Source organism: Poecile atricapillus, chromosome 1, assembly GCF_030490865.1.
Source record: "Poecile atricapillus isolate bPoeAtr1 chromosome 1, bPoeAtr1.hap1, whole genome shotgun sequence".
NCBI lineage: Eukaryota > Metazoa > Chordata > Aves > Passeriformes > Paridae > Poecile > Poecile atricapillus.
The window spans coordinates 94,481,778-94,504,606 of NC_081249.1; the positions used below are offsets into that span (position 1 = coordinate 94,481,778).

At 37.7% G+C, this 22,829-nt stretch overlaps 1 protein-coding gene across 1 annotated transcript; it reads left to right on the forward strand.

Annotated features, from left to right (window-relative positions):
- Positions 1-60: 60 nt before the first annotated feature.
- Positions 61-22,495, forward strand: ATG3 (autophagy related 3). Its single transcript, XM_058864235.1, has 12 exons — positions 61-226; positions 2,847-2,888; positions 6,054-6,103; positions 7,331-7,401; positions 9,136-9,243; positions 10,828-10,877; positions 12,774-12,855; positions 13,369-13,403; positions 14,121-14,276; positions 14,924-15,051; positions 20,558-20,626; positions 22,258-22,495. Exons 1-12 carry the CDS (start codon positions 155-157, stop codon positions 22,337-22,339), a joined length of 945 nt encoding a protein of 314 aa, XP_058720218.1. The 5' UTR covers positions 61-154; the 3' UTR covers positions 22,340-22,495.
- Positions 22,496-22,829: the final 334 nt, after the last annotated feature.

Sequence of the window (22,829 nt, forward strand, 5' to 3'; positions counted from 1 at the left end):
CCGCGTGTCGTCACGCGCGTGCGACGGGAGGGGCGGGGGGAACGTGAGGGCAGGGTCACGTGGGTGGAGGGGGGGTGGCGGCCGGGGGAGCGCCTTGCTGACGGCGGGCGGCCGCTGTCCGTCTGTCCGCCCGTCCGTCCGTCCGACCGCCGCAATGCAGAACGTCATCAACACGGTGAAGGGGAAGGCCCTGGAGGTGGCCGAGTACCTCACACCCGTGCTCAAGGTGCCAGTCCTGCGCGGGAGCCGGGATGGGGAGGAGGGACTTCCATGGCCGCCCCCGCCTGCGGGCACAATCCCCTGCCCGAGCCCCGGGAGCCGCTCCGCTTTCCCGGGAGCCGGCTGTCGGTGTTCTTGTCGGCCGGGCCCGAGGAGCTGCATGGCTGCGGGTCTCGAAGGGCGCGGTGCTGGGCGTGCCGGCACGGCCATCGGCCCTCATCCCGCACCGCGCCGGAGGGGATGCAGGAACCCCAGCTGGCGCTCAAATCCCACTGGGAGGGGGAAACATCAACCTGAGAGGGGCGGGCCTTTCGAAGAACAGGTGTTGCTGCTCCTGCTTCTCAAGGAATGACTTAAATGTGTTGCCGTTTGCTGTTAAAGTCACGAAACTTTTACCTGGTTGTGTGTCCAGGAATTGAAATATGAACGTACAGACAGGCTTGAGCCTGGTTTCAGGAATTGCGTTGCAATTGTTATTTTGGGTGAACGGCAACTTTTTCAGCTGACATAAAAAAACCCAAACCAAAACAACAAAATTAGCCACACCTTCGTTATGCGAGCAGGTTTTACATAGCACAACTTACTCCTGGCTCAGAATTACAGTATTAATACAAGCCTCTGTGCACCAAAGTAGTTGAGAATAGCAGAAATGAGCCATTGGGTCATTATAAGGGTAGGCAGTGCATCTGTTAGAGTTCCTGTTACTGCATATTTAGATACAAACAAATTATGGTTTTCTACAGTTGTTAGACTACGTCTCATTCTCTGACTCTTATTTGCAAACAATATTATTTAAACCCCAGCTTTCTATATGAGTGCTTAACTTGGCAGCAGTTTTTTCACTACTGATTTTGATACTTCTGCATGCTTTTGAAAAAAGACTTGTTTATGACAGCAGTCTCTCTGCCTGTGGCTTTGTGGTTTGACCTTATATGTGCTTTGCACCCTGCAGCTTGCATCTCTGGGCAGATAGCAGTGACAGTCAATTATTAATTGAACTTGTCCCTCTGTGGTATGTGGGATGCTCTCGTCTGGATAGTGGACCTTCCTAGAGTTGCCCACCAATGTGAAATATGTGGGTTGCAGTGAAGCTTTGGCATGGGAAGGTGAAGAGAGTTGTTTAGGATAGTACAGTTGTTGCACAGCTGGTGGTAATAGTAGATGAATTAACATGTCCAGATGGATTATTGGCAGGAGGCAGGAGTAGAACCTTCCAGAAATGGAAGGTGCTGATATTATGTGTATATGTTCCCTTTACAAGGGGGAAGTAAATACTCCAACTTCGTAACTTTTGAAAGAAACTAGACCTGCGTCTTTCACAATCGAAGAATTTACTTAGATGGAGAAATGAACTATTTACCCTCAGGGAAGAGAGGATGGATATTTTATGTGTTTTCTTTCTGTAACTCCAGAGACACAAGTTTGTGCATGTTCCCTACTGTTTATGGTTCATTTTGAGGGGAGCCAGTTAGCTGTCTCCACTGTGGTGTTGCACAATGTGTTACTAAGGATTCTGAGTTTTCTAGCAGTTCAAATTAATTTGATTTCAGTCATGTAGCATATAATGATGTTGGAATGTTTGTGCAGCTGCTGTTTTCCCTATCTTTATTTCGTTCTTAAGTGTATCTTTCTTAGAACTGAAGCAGAAAGGCATTACCATATGAAATAGGTGTGCTCCTTTCATTTTCTCCAGTACAGGTGATAGCACATATTGGGGGAAGGAACAAGAATAACTGAGTTTAGCTGGGGTTGCTTTTCTTCAATATTTTCTGACTGATTGACTACAGTGAAGTTGTGGCTGGAAGCAAGGTATTTTCAGTTGATAATTTTAGTCTTGGTAGGAAAAAAAATAGGTTCCTTAGGGCAAGTAGTCAGCTATGCCATGGGTTGATATTGTATTCTTTCTCAAAAGCCAGTTTTGGATAGCTCTGATACTGAGGATACGTAGGATACCTTGGTACTTGAGACTTTTCTGAAGAAACAAACAAGCAGAAGTCAAAACATTATTATTTAATAATAATAACAATATTATTATTATACACTTATTCTAGATTTGAATATGATACAAGTCGTGTTATTCTTAAGCTTCATAAATGTTGCCTGTAGTGCCAAAGTACTCAATTTCTCCATGCAGAATAAGTCTGGTTGAAGTCTGAGAAAAGTTATTTTGGTCTTTCATTCATGACTTTTCTCAACTGCAAAACCTCTTGTTGATGTGTTGCAGTGTTGTTCAATGCCTAGAGAACTCTGGAGTCCTTGGCAGTTAGAATCACTGATTCCGGCTGATTTTCTGTTTCTTACTGCCAGACGTAATACTGAGTGCCAGTCATCTTTTCTTCATTATTGCTATAATTGGCAGTAGCAAAAAATTATTTTGTATAGGTGATCATTTCTTGTAATACATCATATTTTTCAACAAGTAATTTTGGGGAGCCTTCTTTATTTTCTAATGTAAGACGCCAGCAGTTGTGGCAGAGGTTGATTCTTGTGGCCTCCAGGTTGATTCTTGGACCTCTGGACAGAGCTAGTTGCAAAACGAAAGTAAAGATGTTTGTCTTTACAATAAAGTGAAGTGTATTGATTTGTCAGCAGTTCTCAACATTTCTAAACTATTTTTTTTCTTACAGGAATCCAAGTTTAAAGAAACTGGAGTGATTACACCTGAAGAAGTAAGTATTTAGAAACTTAAATTTATTTTGAAAGTAATGATGCATTTTTTTTAATGCAGAATGACCATGTTAAACAGATCATGTCTTTGCCAATTACTGCTTCTTGAAACAATTTCCATGAAGTGAAATTTCTAAGTGGCCTTTTTTACTCTACAGATTGAAGTAGATCAACATAATTTTTCTTGAGATGGCATTAGGCATCTGAATGTGAGATGCTTCTGTCCTTTATTATGCTATGAAAAGGTTGTAGAGAAGCTAGGTCAATAGCTCAGTTTGTCATGGGAGTTCAGGACTGAAGCAGGAATGTATTGATTTTTAAAGTCTTTCCTCTGGGGAGCTCAAAGGGGAGCTTTTATCTTTAGAACAGTCTTTGCTTACCTCTGTTTTGGTTTCTTCCAAGGCTCTGTGAAGATCATTCCATATATTTGGCCACACCATGTATCCAATGATAATTATTTTTTCCCTCTTCTTCTCTATAGGCTGCTTTAGACTGGTTGTATTTTGGATTGCTGCCAAGCAGTTGTATTTTTTTAAGAACTCCAGTGCAAAGAGTAACAAACAGGATTTTTTTTCTGAAACAGAACACTGACTATGTTGAGCTATTTTTATTTCCTCATTACACTTTTTCTCAAATTAAAGTGCTGCTGATCTGCAAATACTTTGTCTTTACAGAGGTCTAATGAAACAGTGTCAAGACTGTTAGGTAGAATGAAAATAAAGTGAAACAATAAAAAAAACAAAGATGAGATGGAAAAAAATGGAACAAATGATGACTGATGCAGGTAGATAATGTGGACAGAAGTATTTTTCCTAATACTGTTGTCTGTATTTTTCTACTGTGTTGTCTGGCAAGCAAGAACTCACTCTTCCTCTCTGACACAGAAATACCACACAGAAAACAGGCTTAACAACATGGTGTTCTCCTGTTTTGATAACCATGTGTGTGTATATAAATATTCATATATGTTAAACAATAATACATGATCTTTATTGTATATAAACTAGAATAACAGAGAAAGTCTAGACAAATGTTCTACCAATACCTAATCCCTTCATGATTTATGGAGGAAGAATTTGCAGAAGTACCATAAAAAAAGGCACCTTCTATAGAGCATAGCAAGAACCACACTGTATTACATTACACAGTTTGCAGCACTTAAATACCACTGGGAATGTGAATAGTCTGTGTTCTCTGTGTCAAGTGAGATACTGCTGGGATGAATAAATTGGATCCTTCAAAACAGTAGTCAAGGGAACCGGTTATACAGCGAGATTTTTTGGTAAATTTAGATGTAGCTGGAGAGTGGATCTGCTGATTGTCCCTTTGACAGTCTTTTAACAAGAATAGTTGTTAAAGAAGAATAATGACACTAGGGTGTTGCCTTTGAAGGAATTTGGATTTCTTGGGTAATTTAAGATGTATTTTTAGTCTGAGACACTAACCAGTGTATAGATTTTTGTGGGGTTCCTATGGCTGGCCTCTGAGGATGAATAAATTAAGACTAAAGATGACTCATTAATCAAACTCAACACCTACTCTCTCTTTTCACTTATCTGTGTACTTGATTTAATCTCAAAAAATACTTGCCTGTCATGAGTTCTTACTAGTTAATACTTCCAAAAGATGACACCAGTTTTAATTATGTATGTAAATACAGGGAAATTGTTAAAATCGTTCTCTTCAGGACTAGAAATAAGATGTCCTAAAATTAATCTCCTTCCACTTTCCAGTACTGATTCAGATAAAAGATAGCATCAGTACTTGAGAAGTAGAAAGTGAAACCAGCTAGATAATTTTGCTCCCTAAGGTGAAAAAAATGTAGATGAAATTTCAAATGCTGTTTTAGGGCTATGTATCTGTTAGACCCACAAACTACACTGTTTTTCATCTATATTAATATATTTCAACACTGCCGTCACAGAGTCCCACTTCCTTGAACAGAGAATTTTAAATAATTCTGGAGTTTCACTTGTGTTTACTATATAAGAGATAATGAGTTTTAAAATTTCCCTGTATTTTGGGAGAGTTTGCAGGGTTTTTTAAAAAGGATTCAGTTTTGCTAGAGGCTTCTGTTGAAAATAGGTGAAAGGGAAGCACTTTTGCAGAGATTAAGCCTGTTAATCCATGTGCAGTGCGCACTGTGGTGTTTTCTGCTGCGCTGATCCGCCTCCCTTTGGAGGACGCGGTGAGGAAATGGCTGTGACCCTCTGCAAGCCTGTTATGTCACACTGCAGCAGCTTCTGGGCAGCTGAGGGGGGTGCTGTTATAAAGTGGCACTTCAAGATGAGAAAGCACCTGTAGCAATAGCTGTGCACTTCATATTCCAAAGAATATGCAAATTTGCTGCAAAGCCCACAAAAATCACTTGAGTGCATGCTTGCCTTCGTCAATTTATGTGTACAAAAACAAGCCCAGAGGGTTAGACTTCTGCTGTGGGAGTTTTGAGTCTGTATGCAAGTCTAGCGTGACATTGCTGGCATGTTTAACATGACAGTATCACTTTGAAATAGTAATGCAATTTTATAAAAATCTTCATCTTTGATACTAAGAACAAGCAGAGTGAATATTTTTAAAAGCTGTTTCTTCAGAACAAAGTTACCTGTAAGATTTTTAGTGTACTAAGTAAGTGGTAATCCATTTTCAGGTAACATCAGTGATCAACTATTAGAGTGATGTCCATTATATAAAATCTTCGTTGCAGTTCTCTGATTCAGTGGATTGATGGTCTTGTTTTTCTTACTGCAAAATTGTTTTGAACAAGGAAAGAGAATTAAACATATTTTTTTTACATTGGGGTCTTTGTAAAAGTTTGAATAGTGGCAAATTAAAATAATTTCTTTATTACAAAGTAAACAGTCCAAAGTAAAAGGTCCAGATCATTTTTTGGTTCTTACTAGACTGGCAGGTAGTATCACAGCTTTTGAAACACTGAATTTGCTATGGTGCTTAGTAAGCATTTTGGGTTAAGTTGGTTTAATCTTTGCATTTTCATGGTTAGATGAGAAATGGGGTTAAACTAAAGCATCAAGCTGATTGAAACATTTGTTAAATACAGAATTAATTGATCAAAGGAATGTGGAACTGAAATACTAATGCTGAGAAAAAACTGGAGATTATTTCCTTTGGCCATATTTAACAGTAATATTTTTTCCCTGCCTTAACAGTTTGTTGCAGCTGGAGATCACTTAGTTCACCACTGTCCTACTTGGCAATGGTAAGTAAAATTAAAAGAATTGTAGAAAGCTAGCACTCCTACCTCTGCTTTGGTGTGTTTTCACTGGATTTAGCCATACAGTTGTCTCATTTTAGAGCAGTAAGTGGACTTTTCAAGTAAAACTTTTATGATGGCTCTATATTTAAATCAGGCAGGGTTTACTAATTGCTATATAGGAGTAGTTGAGATGAAGATTTGCTTGGGAATTTTTTGTTTGTTTTAAGGTTTTAGGGGAAATAATCTGTTACATACTGTGACTGCTTTTAGTGCTTAGCTGCAGTAGCAGCATGTCTCCCTGGGTTTGTCTTGGTGAAGGAAGAAGCAAAGGCCGTGTGCAACTGGAATTTTTAGGCAGCTGTAAATGGTGTATTTTGACAAGTATTTGTTAATAAATGTATTCAAGTTAGCCCACAGCAGTTCACTTTGTGCAGTGATTTCCCTTGGAAATCCCCTCTGTTTCATGTAAAGTAAGGGTGCAAATAAAGTATTTGCTTATGTTTTACTGATGTCTTGTATTATGAAACTAATGTGCTCCTAAATGAGCATCATCTCTGTAGTTGGTATCATCAGGGTCTTAGCTCTGTACTGGGCCTCGAATTGCTGAAGGAAAAATTACTGTGTTTGAATCATTGTTTCCCTTACCCTTTGCCACCTCCTTCAGAAAAACATGATGTTGAGTCTGGCAGCAGTTTGGAATGGGCTATTTAGAGTGTTACTCTTATTTCAAACCAAAAACCGCTAAAGGTGAAGGCAAATGCTTGAGTAATGTGAAATTAAAGGTACTTAAACACTAGTGACTTTCATATTATATTAAATTTATATATATTATTTTATATATTATATATTATTTGTATTTATTATGTATTTATAGAGGTCTATTTCTTGCTTTTCTGAATTTGCTTTCTTCAGACATTTGCTACTTTCTTGTTGTTGATCCTAGAAAATGTTATATAGAATAGATTATTCTGTCAACCCATCTTTGCTTGGCCATCTCAAGGTGAAAGTAGTTTTTGAGGCATGAAGTGGTTTTGATCTCAGAGCAGTTAGGGGTGGCCGAAGTTTCTAACACCGTACCAAATGTATGTAGGGAAGAATAAAGTCATAGCAAGCCAATTCTGAGAATAGCTCAGGAGGATTATATAAAATGTTCCTGACACAATGTGAAAATAGAAGGGTTCTTTTGTTTGCAGGTCATCAAATTCTCAAATGGTGCACTTCATTTTACAGGGCTTCAGGAGAAGAACTAAAAGTCAAAGCTTATCTGCCAACAGACAAACAGTTTTTGGTAACTAAAAATGGTAAGGCTGAAATTTAAATGTAAGTGTTCTTAGAATTGACTGGTTGACTGTGCTGTCAGCTCTACTGATTGCCTCTATTGGTAGGGGAAGCAAATACCTCACACTTTGGATGCTCTGGCTTTGCAATATTAAAGAAGTTTTTCCTGCACTCCTGAATTCTTTTTCTTAGACCACTTTATAGTAGAGCTTTATACAAGACATACAGCTTGCACTGATGAAGTATAAATGAACTTTAAACATTATTAACCTCTTTGTCTATCTTTGCTTCAGCTGATGTTCAGTGTCTAAAACAAAAATATGTTTATTTTCCTCTTTCCTTTGAAAACTCAGGCTATTAAAGTGTTCTCAAAATATTTTTCATAGTGGCACTGATACTTCTAATCCAAGTATGTAGTTAATGTCAATATCTTTTCCAATTAGAATCATATAAATACAATCTTGAATTAATTTTTTATCAGCTTCACAGTTGTGTTTATATAATACATGCAGTGACTACCTTTTTAATGGATAAGAAGGATAGCATTTTGGCACAACTATGAGGAAATCCAAAAGATCTTGTATCAAAATGTGTCAAAGCTATTAGACGAAGCATTAGCACTAAAAATGCCTGAGGAGATTCTTGCCTGCGGAGGGCTGTATTATATGCTTGGATTTTCCTCGCTGGCTTTTGGAGTCTTGTGGTGCAGTTATCATGTGAAAATTACTACAGTAGCATTGGACATTTTTCTGAGATGGGTCTCATGGTTTGATGGCCAGCTGATCTGCTTTGTTTCTTTTTCTGCCGCTACTGTGGTTCTTCGTTGCTTTGATCCTTCTTGATCACATTCCAAAATAATGTGTTTCCTGCTGCTGGTGTCGCATTGGCCTCCCACCTGAGTAAAAGCTGTGGGCTGTAGTTGAGACTGGGAGCCAGACCTCTTTTTTGGAAGTCTTTGGATGACTTCACTTTGACTTTCACATCCCTTTCATCCCTTTCTGAAAGGTTAAAGAGCAGTTTTCAAGTGCTGCATTTTGTGCAGCAGATTTGTTTTTCTTCACATTAATAGAAAAGGAAGGAACATTTTGTACAAGGAGCATAGTCCTATTGGAAAATGCCTGCTTGGCCTTAATCAGATATTCAGTCTTTCTTTGGCTATTTTCTGAAAACATTATCTAAATCTCTGTTTGAATGGCTCTGTAACGCATATGACAGAAGTTATTCTCAATACCACGTGAATTCTGACCTTCTAAACTTCTAGATGTTAAATTATAATTAAACATACCTAATGTATTGCATAAATAGCCGTTGCAAACTTTCAGCAGATTCTAAGTTCTAAAGCCAAATGAGTTTGGAAAATTTATGAAAATCCAGGCAAAGCTGTCCTTAGTTATTTACCAATGTGAAGAAAACTTACAGGTTCTCTCCGGTTGTTAACAAATGAGAAATTAATTATTTTCTAATCCTTAAGAGACTGGATGAAACTGCTCTAATACTTAATAGAAAGATGAACTTCTAAGGCTACAGCAATCATTTCATTTTATTTCATTTACATGAAGTAAAATAACTGGTGCAGCACATCAACATAGTTTTTTAAGTTTATACTTTTGCACTTGAAATACAGTCTTAGGATTCCTTACACAGGGATATGAAAGATTGCCACATTGTAGAAGGCCTTGTAGGAAAATACCATGCCCCAGTCTGGTTTTATATAAGAATGACTAACTGTATTCTTTTTGTTTTGCCATTTTTTGTAGTGCCGTGCTATAAAAGGTGTAAGCAGATGGAGTACTCAGATGAGCAGGAGGCAATTATAGAAGAAGATGATGGTGATGGGGGATGGGTAGACACTTTTCACAATGCAGGTATTCAAGGTCTTGGTTCAGGCTTTGCATTTGGTAATCTGATTTTCAGTTTCCACTCTTAGAAAGTAAAAGCTTTCTTACATACACGTCTGTGTACCAAAATGTAGTCTGAAGGAAGTAAGTAACATTATCAGCTACCCACCCGATTGGTACCTGACGTTCAACTGTGCAGCTGTAAATGCTCCTTTTCAGAGATGATGGCAATTATTTCAGTATTCTCTTCCTAAAGTTCTAGGAAGTTATTTTAAAATATGAGCTGTGTAGTGACTCATTCCTTAGTAAGGAAATCCTGTGAAGAGGATGTTGGTTTAAATTGTGGATGCTGTACTGAAAAGAAAGATGTTAAGAGATGAGTGTGTGAGATGATTCTTTTTTACAATATGCCCTTTAATGAGCTTGTGTTTATAAAGAAGGCTAAAAAATACTGCTTTATATGAATCTATCTCATTGGCTTTTCTAGCACAGTGTCTTGTAAATACTTCTGGTTTTTTCTAATTGGCATATTAGTTTTAATCTGTTTCTTGATGTTCTATCATGTGTTAATACAACTCTGTCCTTCAATGGTGTTTTCTCCACCATTTCCAAAAGCACTTCTCTCAGTTTTTACTTTCTTCAGTGTAAATTTTTTTTGCTGTAATGTGGAGAAAGTTCTCTGAATAGTTTGCTGGCATGGGCAGAAAAAGTGTTGGGCATGATGCCTTTTTTTTTGTAGACTGTCAATTCTTAAAGACTTCATAGTTTTTAATCGAATGCTCCCACACCAAAGAAATAATTTGGAATACCTTTGTAATGGCCTTGAATTGAGTGTGCAGTATCCCTCCCTGCTGTGAATAGACTCCTCTGCCAGGTTTTTCCTTTGAGAGTTGACTGGCTTGGGCACCATACAGTACAGCACAGCTGCAACACCCTGACTAACCCTTGCCAGGTCTCTAAATGCTGTCAGATGAGATAAAATCAAGAGTTAATTAGATAAATGTACTCTGTCAAAGCAGAATCTTGGCACATATCCCAACTGGTACTGTGTGAGAACTGCAGTAAAACTGGAAAGCTAATGGACAGAAACTCAAGAGTGGACACTACTATGATTTGGGGTAGTTTTATACCCCCACTTCCCCTCAGCTAAAAGCATTAAGTGCTTTGCTACATTTTGCTTTGTCATTGCTTTCAGGAAGCTCAGAAATACTCATAAATGCTTGCCTTTTTCATGGAGCTGAGTTTCATTATTGTGATGTGAGTGCCTGTCCTGAACTCACTTTTATGCAAAAATACCTTAAAATAGAAGCCCAAATTTGCAGAGTTCCATCACAGACTTTTTAAGACATGGCACATCTCTGCTGTGGTGCTCTGTATTACTGGTATGGTTTGCTTAGGGATGTCCAGCACTAAGCATGTTTCACCAATATAAGACAAATTATACAAATAATACAAATACCAAATGAACAACCTCTCACATATTGAGGTTGTTGTGAGATGTGACTTGGAAAGATGAGACGCTGCTTTCTGAAATGCTTGCAAACTCTTTCTGTGCTGTTCTCTAGCCAAGAACTGAATTTTTTTAACACAAACTTCTTGTTCAATTTGCAGGTATAGTGGGTGCAACAGAAGCAGTTAAGGAGATCACACTAGACAGTAAGGTACTTGTTTCTAAATTTTTCTGTTGCTTTATTACAGACCTGAAGGTAATAGTAGTTTTACCAGTGGCAATCTAGTACTCCCTGTGAAAGATTAAATTATACTTCGTCACTAATTGTTTTGCAGATGTACATTGACCCTCAGAGTCCGTGATATGAGTCTAAGCATGTGCATCTCCTTATTGCTATGTTTATTGAGCCATTTGTCTTTTGGAAATGTCTTTAGCCAGTGTGCTTCTGTGCCAGGCTTCTACAAAGTGAAAATGAAATTCTGTTTAAACTGATGCCACATGTTTGTGTTCCAAGACATTAGTGTTTGGAAATCCAGTGTAAAGAAATTTTTATATGGAAAAGTAATGTGGGAATGTGAAGTATTTATTTGTGATATTCAACTACAGCAAGCAGGCTTTTAACACATTGGTCCAGTTTGACAGGTTTTGCTCTTCAGTTTAGACCTTTACCTGTTTAAATGTATATATGTTATGAAGTCCCCAGTTTCTGCATGTTTCCAATAATCACTTCAGCAGGAGAAAAGGCTGAAACTTAGATCCTCAGGAAGTACTTGAAATGCAAATGTATTGGCTAGCAGGTTTAAGAAACATGGAAAAAGTCACAGGGACACAAAATGCTTTTCAAGATGAGTCTGTAAGGGGAGTTCTGTCTGGGTGCTGTGAGAGTTTAAATCATCCAAGAAGCTTTGGATTCTAAAAATTAGGGGGAAAGAAAATGGGCTGCCCCATGCTACTGCATAATTATAAAAAAGCTCAAAATGCTATTGATTTGATGAAGTGGAGTGCAGGTATTCCAAATGACTTTGCTGAATATAGTAAAAATACTGCTTTTTTACAAGTCGGTAACATGAGGGTGAAAGAAATACTCAAGAAATAACCAAAGTTGATTTTTTCTGCAAAAATCTTGCAGAATGTTGCTGTGATTCATAACTGCTGTTGTGTGTTTTGCATTGAATTTCATTTCTATAGAATGTAGAAAAATTTGCTTGCTTGCAGGTCCAGTCCAGGACAGTTCTTTCCTGCTGATGTCCTGTATGACAATGCACTTTGTAACTTAGTTTCTTATTGGTTTGGGCTTTTTAGATGAAAAATCAGCCACCTGATGCTCAGAATTAGAGGGCTTTCTAACTGTAGTAGTTATTTGGAGTATTCTCCTAAAATCTTTATGGAATCTCTGTAAACTGAGACATTTACTTTCTGAATTTCATTGGAGTTATCCATTGGCTTCTAATGCTATACAAGGCCCAAAAGTCAACTGTGGGCTTGGGCTGTATTTGTTTCTGTTGGACTATGTTTCCATGCAGAATTATATCAAACTGTAATGCCTTTTGTGACTCTCTTGTGTTTTAAAACAATTATGGAACTGGGCTCATAGTGTGTGAAACTGAGTGGCACTTTTAGTCATACAGAGTTTTATGCAGTCCCACAAAGAAAAGGGGGTTGGACTCAATCATCCTTATAGGTCCCTTGCTTGAAATATTTTGTGATGACTGCTGCACAGAGTTGGATGTGGGTTAGAACTTTAAAAAATCTTAACTTACATGTTTAGTCATTGCTGTTTAATCATTGCCTTTCATTTGAGATAGGTGGATCTTTTGATTGTTTAACACCATGGTTGCTTTTCTTTGTTTAGTAATTAAATCATTCCAGATTGCAAAGTCAAAAGAAAACTTTTTTTAATGGATTTTTCATGTCATACTAGGACTTTGAAACTAGGATGAGTTATTAAGCAAATATTTGAGTTCAGTGTAGTCCTTAATATTTCAGAAATTATCTTTCTGGATCACTGAATGTGTTGACAGGACTTAACATCTTAATTTTTTGGGGGCTGTTAGGCAATGCAGTTGCAACAATCATTAAAGCAGTATTTTCAATTTAACTTCTCAAGGATAATATAAAAATACCAGAGTGTTCAGCATCTTGTGAAGATGATGATGAGGAAGATGAAGGAGAAGCTGCAGACATGGAAGGTATTTCTTTAAATTTGGTAGACATATTTTATTTCAAGTCTTTAACTAAAGTAGTACACTCTAAAACACCACTCATTCTTTGCAAGGAATTCATGCTGAAAAATTTCAGTAGGCCTGTGTTCTTTAGTATCTTTTGTATGGCTTTGTTGATGCATGTTTACTCTAACTTGTGTGCCAAAAACCTGAGTGAATGTTAGTGATTGGAAAATTGTGTAGCAGAACAGATCTAAGAAAGTATAAATTAGGGATTTAGCACAGCTTCCTTCCAGCTTCATACATACACTTAAACTCAGTCTGCCTATATAAAATCACTGAAGTATTGTGCCTCACCTACTTACTGTAGTCTTGGTCAAATTTATCTTTAAAAAGGGATAGGCTGTTTTGGGGATTGGGAAGTTTACCCAAATAATACTTTAGATAAATGTAGAATTTTTTAAAAGTAGTTGTTTATGAATGGCAAATATAATGACTGGCTACAAGCTGAACACAGAATTTTATGGGTCTTCTTTTCAGAGTATGAAGAAAGTGGGCTATTGGAGACAGATGATGTGAGTGAACAGTTCTCTATCTTGTTACAATATAAGCACAAGCAAAGTAAAACTACTGATAACAAATGGCTGAAATAACAAGCTTATGAGTAGCAGGGTTACTGAGCTTGGATTCCTATGGATTTGTCTCTTGCCAATCTACTGTACTAACTTGAACCCTTGGATCCTCAGAGAATTTGCCCACAGAAATTTTCCTTGGTTTTGCTAATCCTTTTTGCTCTGCTTGTACACACAGCGCTGTATTCATGAGAAGTTAAAAAATGCAGTGGTGGTTCTTGGGGCTTACACAGGGAGCATGAGTGGCCTGTAGGTTCAGTAGATTATACCAATCCATCAGACTTTTATGAGAGAAAACAGAAGGCCTCATTATTTGTGGTACTAAGCCAAGGTCTTCATGAACCTGCAAAACTGAGACCTTTGCCATCTGGATTTCATTGGAATTGTCTGTTATTTGTGAAAGAAGGTAGGGGATGTAACAACATAGCTGTCTACTTCCTTAAGAAATTGGACCTTTTTTGAAAAGTAAAAAAACCCACCAAAAGTAAAACCAAAAAATACTTGTTGGGGGAGAAACTGATACTTCTAATTTAGAAATAAAAACAAACCATGTGTTAGGGTTTAAAACACAACAAGACAGTTTTACGTAACTACTTAGGATGGGAAAGGAGGGAACCCAAGCAAGACTATACTAATCTTGTTATTTTTACCTTGAACCAGGCAACACTTGACACAAGACAGATTGTAGAAGCTAACAAAACTAAAGTTGATGTTGGAGGGGAAGATGCTATTCTACAGACTAGAACCTATGACCTCTACATCACTTATGACAAATATTACCAAACTCCAAGGCTCTGGTTATTTGGATATGATGAGGTATATCTATGTTGGGTTTTTTTTTCTATTTTTTTTCAATTTTCTTTGAAATTAGACTCACTGTGTCAAATAAAAAGGTTATTTTGTTGCTTATTCACAATAGAAATTTAAAGGAAAAAATGGTGAGAAAACCATTAGGGAATATTGGCTTGTAGGCAGGACTTTTATTGTACTTGCAACAAGTTGGAACAATTTCACTGAAAACTGCACATAAGTGAGCACATTTTGGAGGAAGCCACTGGTATTTTTGTTAGCACTGTAGAATTGGTAATTACCCCAGTAAACTCAGTCAAGTAAGCAGGTATGTGTTTTCATCACCTGCAGAAGGAAAGGAATATATAAATAGTTCTTCCCTTTAATTACCAGGTTTTGTGAGTTAAAGTTGGGTAGGCCCCACTGCTCAAATACTGAGGTGGGAACCTAGTTGGTTGTCAAATAAATTGACATCACCACTCAAAGGAAAATCTGTGCAGTACTATTTCTATACCATATGGATTGTAACGCACTCAGTTCTTTCACTGTACCTTCAGAACTTTTATATTTTAGATGCCTGTAATTTTTGGGGCATCATCTTTTACTGATGTTAGAAAGGAGCAAGATTCTTTGTTAGTAACTCTTTTGTTCTCATGTTCCTTGTTCCTCTATAGCAGCGGCAGCCTTTAACAGTAGAGCATATGTATGAAGATATTAGTCAAGATCACGTCAAGAAAACAGTGACCATTGAAAACCATCCTCATCTTCCTCCACCTCCCATGTGCTCAGTTCATCCATGCAGGTAAGCCTTTGTTTCTGGTCTGATAGACACAGATACAAGGCACTTTGCTGCTCTTGTTAAGGATTTTGTTCAGGTTTTCTGGACATATTTCTACAATTGGCTGCTGTGGTGGTCTGTTGGCTTCTGAGGCAGTATGAAAGGAAGAGATCAGCAATTCTGAGTTGATTCCAGTGCTCACTGCAGCCAGTGTGTTCTGTAGTTAGCACTGTGTTCTTGGATCAACTTGCTTTTTTAACTCAACTTCCCTGTGTACTCCAGAAGATGGCAGGCTACCAGAACTCGAGGAAATACAAGTTTTATCCTCTTGTCTACTTTTTGGGGAGGGTAGAAGTACAGTGTATACTTTGGCAGCAGAAAAAGCTATTTGAACATTAAACAGCAGTTTCTTATTTTATGTTAACTACCTTGTGCTCCCCTTTAAATAGACATCTGTGATTGTCACACCGAAACGTTTGTTGACCACAACTGCAAAACACAGTTGTTTTTATTGGGTATTTTCTGTTCCATTTTCCATGTTTCTCACCCAAGACATAGAGAGCCTGTAGTTCGACTTGCTGCACAGATATTTTTTCTAGGACTTTGAAAGGCACATCTTATCTTAGATGTAGACCCTAATATCCTTTTAGGTGTCTTAGTGTTACAGAACTGGTATCTGAAACAGTGTAATTCCTCTTGACAGTATGAAGTTCCAGGAGATACAAGTTTGGGGTTTTGTCTTTTAAGAAAAGATACTCTTTATATTATTGTATATGTTTAAAAGAAAAAATTCAGGATTCAGATTTCCCATTTAAGTTTAATTTCCTTTGACTTAAACACTTTGGATATCCATGTCGCTAGCTGAGTGTCAAATAATCAGCTGATCGTTGACAAGCTTGTGGTCATTTTCACAGATTCAAAGCATTCTTGCTTCTGATTTAGCATTTATTTGTTCATCTGTCTTTAGAGAAGAGAGCAAGGGAACTTTGCAACAAGTATTTTATAGCTAATTTTGGTCTTATGAGAATATATTTTCATGTGCTTTGTAAATCTGTATCTCATGTTTCTTGCAATTCACAGTTCATTAGCCACTGCAAAACGTTTGCTTTCACCAAGCAGTCAGACGTACATATGGACAGTATTGAGCAGAGAAGCTGTTGTACAGCTGGGAAATAACTTCTTCCACTCCAGTGGTATAGCAAAAAATTTGGAGTTGTAAAGTTTATTCTTGGTCTTTAAATCATCAGGTTTAAGTCTGCACTAATATGAAAATATCAGTATGGGTGCTCAAGAGTAATACAAGAAGCAGAACTGGGAGAACTGTAAAGCAAATAATAAAGAATAGAACATAAAACAACATAAGGGCTCTCTTAATCTGTGGCACCCCAACACATGTTGAATACTGCAGTACAGCTCTTGTAATCTGTTCTGTAGTCTGTGAGGTGAAGGAAGACTAAAACTGGAAAAGATATGGAGATTTGTCTGGGATAATTGAAGTTATAAAGCTCTTTCCCATAAGAAATGATTCAATAATCTGGGATCCTTAATATTTGAAAAAAGCTGAGCAGGGAGTTGTGATATTGGTGACCTTCGCTATGAATGACACAGGAGGTGAAGTAATAGGATTTAAGTTTTCTTCAGCAGTGAAACTGGTGGTATTGAATGCTACTCTGCTGGCATGTTCAAAGCCAGAAAAGATTCATTTCTGCACACACCACCTAACTAAAATAAATACTTATTTAAGCAATAGTATGTTAATGAAATAAAAATTTGTCAAGGTTATTAAACGTGTAGTTACTGGAAAGGTTCAGAATAAGAAAGTCCCTGGATAATTTCCAGCATGCTGCTGGAAATGAGTAGTGCTTTGGACAGAGCATTTATGAGGTGCTTGTTCCAGCCTCTTTATTGAGCATGTACTATAAGATAGTATATATACACACACATATATATATACATATACATATATATAGAGAAAGTATATATATACAGAGAGAGAGAGAGAGTACATATACATATATGTAGATAGAGAGAGAGAGTACATATATATAGAAAGCAGAACGAGGTAGATCTTTGGTTTGATCCAGTAAGGTGTTCTTGTACCTTGTATGAACATATCAGTCTTAAACTCAACTTGTTAGTAACTTGGTTTTATTGTTTGCTGTGTGAAGGATTTTGGACAAAAAATTGATGCAGCTTTTTTGTGCAACTAGTGTTTTTGAAGGAGTGTCAAATGGGAGGAATGTAGGAGGTCTTAGCAGACTGACTGTAAAGATGATTAATAGGAGAAAAGGAGGAAAAGAATCCTGAAGCCAAAATTTAATTTACTTTGTGTTTGCTGGAAGCCTTGCAAGTAAATTGTTTGGGAAGAAGATCCTGTTCATGCAGGCTTGGAGGGCACTCTCAGAACAAAGAAAGATGCAGAGATATTTGGGCATGACAGCCCTCGCTGACTAGGTAAAACTGTGGGGTTTATACTGGGCTGTCACTGCAATGTTCTCTGCTTAATTTTAGTCATTACTCGGCAGAGGTGTTAGCAGTGCACTGCTAATCTGTGAATTTGGGTTGAGTTTCTTCACAGGTGAGAGCCCTGTGGTCATGTTTTCACTTCATCCTCTGAAGCCAGTGAAGTGCCAGTTCCTTTGTTATGTAATCTACACTTATGCTTGAAGGAATGGTTTATATCATGAGACGTGCTTCAGCTTTAAACATGAAAGAGATGATTGATAGTGAAGTGAGACAGGTTTGTTGCTAGTCTTAAAATTGGAGGAAACTGTAGCCCTTCTCAAAAAGCAATGTCATGGATCTGCAACTGTTTAACACTGGAAAGAGTTTAAAAGATAGTGCTGAGGCTCTGAAGAAACAGGCTAACAGCATCTCTAAAATGGAGGTTTTAAGTATGTGTTCTTACCCTCCGAGGTCAGCTATTCTGTTTTTTCAAATTGGTAAGGCTACCAGCTAAGAAGGTCTGGGCCTCTGAATAAAAACTAATAGCCAAACTGTTGCTTTGTTTTTAATTCAGCTACTAGTGTTTAGTTATGTCTGCTGATGTTGCTTCTCATCATGTTACAGAAATTGTGTAATGTAGGATATTTGTATAATTCCAAACATTTTTCTTGCATTATGAGTATCCTCATGTCAGGCGTCAGAGGAAAGAAAGAAACAGCGATTGGATGCCACTGTCAGCTCCTTGAGATGGCTTCTATTTTGAGCAGTTAGTGAAAATTGTTCATCTTACGGCTCTTCTTTAAGTTGTAGCTCTTGTCAGCATTTTTATGGTACTGGAAGGAACATAGTCAACTTCCTCTTTAATTGCTGTAAAGTGCTTTAATCATGATTCTCAGCTTTTTCTGTGGGTGTTAGGAAGGGACTATCAAACAAGTTAACTACTAAACACATTTGCAATTAAATCGAAAGTACTTGTACTGATTCCAAGGACTTATTTTTCTCCATTTCAGAATAAATAATGATAGACTTCTGAACTCTTTTTACATCTAATGCACTCTAAATATATGCAGGGAAAAATTTCTAGACAGCAGGATATTTTAGCTTGCATTCCTTCAAAAGTTATTTCTTTCCATTGTAGTGTATTTATATATTTTATATTAGTTCCCCCAAGTTTTCTTACAGAAGGAGACTGAAAACAGGGAACAAACTTTACAAAGTTTTTAAAGCACCTGCAAAGCTTTTCATGAGTAACTGTGTGACAACAACAATGACCAACAATGACTCTGTGGCCATTAAAGAATTTAATGAACTGAGTAGTTCCTAGAAAACAGAAAAGATCAAATGTCATTAAGATGTATGAAGTTGAGCCAGTACGCTGTTAAAGACTTCTGATGGCTGCATGGTGACTTGTATTCTATGCCAGTAAGAAAAATAATCCACAGTTATGCATAAGGTCAAACCTTAAGTTTTGGCAGTGACCAGGTTCCTACAGAAGCAGCTGGCCTTGGCACCTGTAATGGCATGTGTTTCACAGGGCATCAAGGGGATCCAGAATTGGAATCAGCTCTGAGGGTTAGTTGACTTGCAAAGACCAACAGTAAATGACAAATGCTGACCTTTAATATTTCCCCAGACTTGCATGTTCCTGTTTACAGTGTCTTGGTAACTTTGCAACAGCTTCCTTCCTTGTTTGCAGTCACTGGCAACATGTTTAACCTCAGAGGTGACTACTAAATGCCAGTTGCTGGGCAGCTGTTTAGATTGACGTACTGGTATCAAGGCATGGTTAAGAAAGTTATGCAAACTCTACTTCCCACTCATCCTTATTCTCAGTTGGAACTTTGGTTGTTTTGGAACGGGTGTTTTAAACTACTCACTCACCTGCAGTGCTGTGTAGATGGATGCCCATAGTCCTGTATTATGTCACTGGTGAAGATTACCTACAGAATCATCTGTTTAAAACAAGGTTGAAGTATAGATAAAAGTAAGATTAATGATACAACTGGGAGTTTGTGTTACAGATACATAAATAAAACTTAATTTAACACACAGTAATTCTCCCCTCTGATTTGAAATGTTCTTCATCCCTAAGTTTATGGGATAGAAGAACTGCCTTGAACACAAGAGCATTACTTCCAAATTGTAACTGGTCATTAAAAGATTTGAAGTCTTTATCATTAAGGATATTCCAAACTATAGCAGACAAGGTCCTGAGTGTTCTGTTCTAGTTGGCTGCTCATTGAGCAAGGAGGGTTTTAGACTAGGTGATGACCAGTCTCTTCCAGCCCTGGCTATTCAGTAATTTTCTGTTGTATTCCCAGGACCAGCTTTGTACACAAATATTGTGTGGCTCATAGTAGGTCTGGGATGTCACTGGTGAGAATGTAAAAACTTAGTGACCTGAGGAAATGTTTATCCTTCCCTGTAGTGCTTTATAATAACAGAGTTACAAGAAAGAAGAATCTGGATTAAAAGCTGCTGATTTGTCGTAGAACCCGAGTCACCACCAGAGAAAGTTTCCATACCCTAAAACCAGTCTTAGAGCAATAGTTATGAATTTATGCAGGGTTGATTTAATCTGCCTTTCCTAGGAAACTTTGAAATGTTTTAGTGTTTTAAATCTCTTCAAGCTTTACAAGTTTCAGTTCAGCAGAGGCAGCTGAAAATGTTACAGCAGTTTCTAGACATCATCTTCAGGGGTCATCTGGGAACTTCTGGTGGCTGCCTGCTGGTCAGTGTTACCTTCTGGGGACTTATGTGGGGGTTTTATTGGCATTCAGCAATTGAAAGTTGCGCTGCTGTCAGGCAGTGTCCATTCACTGTCATGGTGCTCATTCTACATTGTAGCGTACATTTTTTGTTTTCCATGGGAATGTAAGGAGCTGTTAAATAATGTTACATTCATCACTTAATGTTAATTTTCAGTTACTGTTGCTATTTTGCTTTCTCAGGCAACTGAAAATTTCTTTTTGCTGCTTCTGAGGCTAATGGTCCAAAATTATTTAATTTGCACAAAACCTGTTCTTGCTGATGAAGAGGGAGTTGCCTCTTCCTTAAAATATTTTGTTCTGATCTGTTTTTTCAGGCATGCAGAAGTCATGAAGAAAATAATCGAGACTGTTGCAGAAGGTGGGGGAGAACTTGGAGTTCACATGTATCCTTTTTCATTATTACACAGATTCTTGGAGACTTCTTGCAGTGTAAGGTCTGTTACCTCAAGCTGAAACACAGTTGTGTGTAAAAGCAGTGAACAGCTGCTTGGGGTAGCGCTTGCTGGAGTTTTGGGATGAGCTCCTTTAACAGACTCCACTCAGTTTTTGAGGGAACATGAGGTGGTGTTAGGCAGAAGCAGTGGGGAAAGCAGGTAGGTGTGAAGGGACAGGGCTGAACACTTGTTTGTAAGGGTGTGAAGGACATAGCTGTGAGTATGAAACAGAAATAGCAGTGTAGGAAGGTGAAACTGGAGGTTCACAGACTCCATCCAGAGTGTAATCACTGCTTTGCAAAGCAGCGTTTGTTGTAGATTTTAATCTGAAATTAATTTCTGAAAGGTTAGAGGTCCCACTATTCTCTATTCTGCATGTGGGCAATATCTTGGTAAAACAACATTTCTGACAAAAAGCAATGAAAATCACTTAAACAACTCTGGACATCAATATCTCATGTCTCACATTTGGAATTTTTGTTCAGGAAGCTGAGGGTTAGTTATCCTTTGTAATAAATTGATAGTATACTTTCTGACTGGAGCAACCTCCGTAATAAAAGCAAGTATGTCCTTTCAAAATAGTGTTCTTTGCTGCTGTAAGGCAAATAAGCAGGAATTACTGAGGCAGCTGGAGGTCCTGAATCAATAAAATTCTCATTTACTTTATGAGTTGAGACTTGCTTAATTTGTGCAACAAGCAACTGGAACTGAACTGGAAAATAACTTGTCTGTCACAGTTGTTCAAGTCTCCTAGTCCTCAGTAGTTGCAAGTAGCTTTTTTTTTCCTTTCTTTTTTTTTAATCACTTAACAAACTGGGGCATTTTTAACATTCCTTTACTCATTTTCATGTATTTTCTGTTTGTGAAGAAATGGTCTGTGAGACTATTATGTCAAAACAGTTGGGTTTACTTACATCCAGTACCAACTGACTTAAGTCAGTTGAAAGTAGTGATTTCTGTTAATTTTTCAGCTCCCTGCCTGCCTCTTTCCCACATGGACAGAGACTTTAGATTGTAATTATTCAATATACTCCGGACTGCATATGAAGGTGATGTATATAAGGGAACTCTTCTCTGCAAAGGCAGGCTGTTCAGCTTGGTAAAGCTAATCTCTGTACTTTCCCTTATGAACAGGTAGGAGCTCTTTCAAAGGATGGCTCAGAATAGGAGCAGATCTCTTTTTTCTGAGCCCCTGAGGCACTGAGGAAGGGAGCCTGGTTTTCCTACAACTACAGGAAGGTAGATAGGGATTAACCTTGCTCGATACAATTCACCTTGGTATTTGTTAATAACAAATATTAAGAATGTAAATGGAATTGGTAATGGTGTCTGCAAGATACATTGAAAACAACTCCTGATTTCATGCATTAACTTAAACCAGGAAGGTCTATTTTTGGTCAAGCATTGGAAGTCATTGCTGGAATTCTGCCATATTAATCTCCCAGTCTCCTAACTCTGAAGTAGCTAGGTGTTGTTTTCCTATTAGCAAGAGATACTGCTGAGCAGGCCATTGAATGTGACTTCTCCTTTGTTATGCAGGATTTCTACCTATTGTACATTTTCCTTAATAATAAACTCAGGTACCTTCTTATTTTCTTGAAATTTGTACAGGCGGTCATTCCAACGATAGAATACGACTACACAAGGCACTTTACGATGTAACTAAAATAAGAGATGTGTTCCTCTAATTATCGAATCTTTTTTTAAATAACCCATCCATGTGACTTATACAACATTATACACAATTTCTGTAACTAATCTTTTATCAACTTGATGCATTAAAATAAAATGTTCCATTACCAGCCTTTTTAATAAAAATCTCTGTGTGTAATATAAATAAATCACTTTCATTCCAGTACAGATGCTGCACTAAGAGGTGGGATTTTTTTCCTCCTTAATTCCTCTAATTTCTTTCCATGAGATTATTTTCGTGTATGTTGGAAACTGAAATCTGCTTTTGTAGTAGAAGCCTAATTGTTTTGGCTTTGTAGCTGATTCCTAAAAATGTGCATTTTTTCTTTTTTCCCCTCACATTTAAATTCACTTAAGAGCTTTGTGGAGAGCTTTTTCTCAGCTGTGAATGGTTATATTTCCTATAGCTGGAGGAAGATTTTAAAAGATTAAAAAAATAAGTGGTTGTCTTGTTAGGAAA

What these genes read in the sequence shown, in the direction of transcription:
- ATG3 (XM_058864235.1), top strand. Translation starts at nt 155, where the DNA reads ATGCAGAACGTCATCAACACGGTGAAGGGGAAGGCCCTGGAGGTGGCC. An exon ending in AGAAGCTGCAGACATGGAAG is followed by an intron (nt 12,856 to 13,368) that starts GTATTTCTTTAA and finishes TCTTCTTTTCAG; the next exon opens with AGTATGAAGAAAGTGGGCTA. An exon ending in GGCTATTGGAGACAGATGAT is followed by an intron (nt 13,404 to 14,120) that starts GTGAGTGAACAG and finishes ACCTTGAACCAG; the next exon opens with GCAACACTTGACACAAGACA.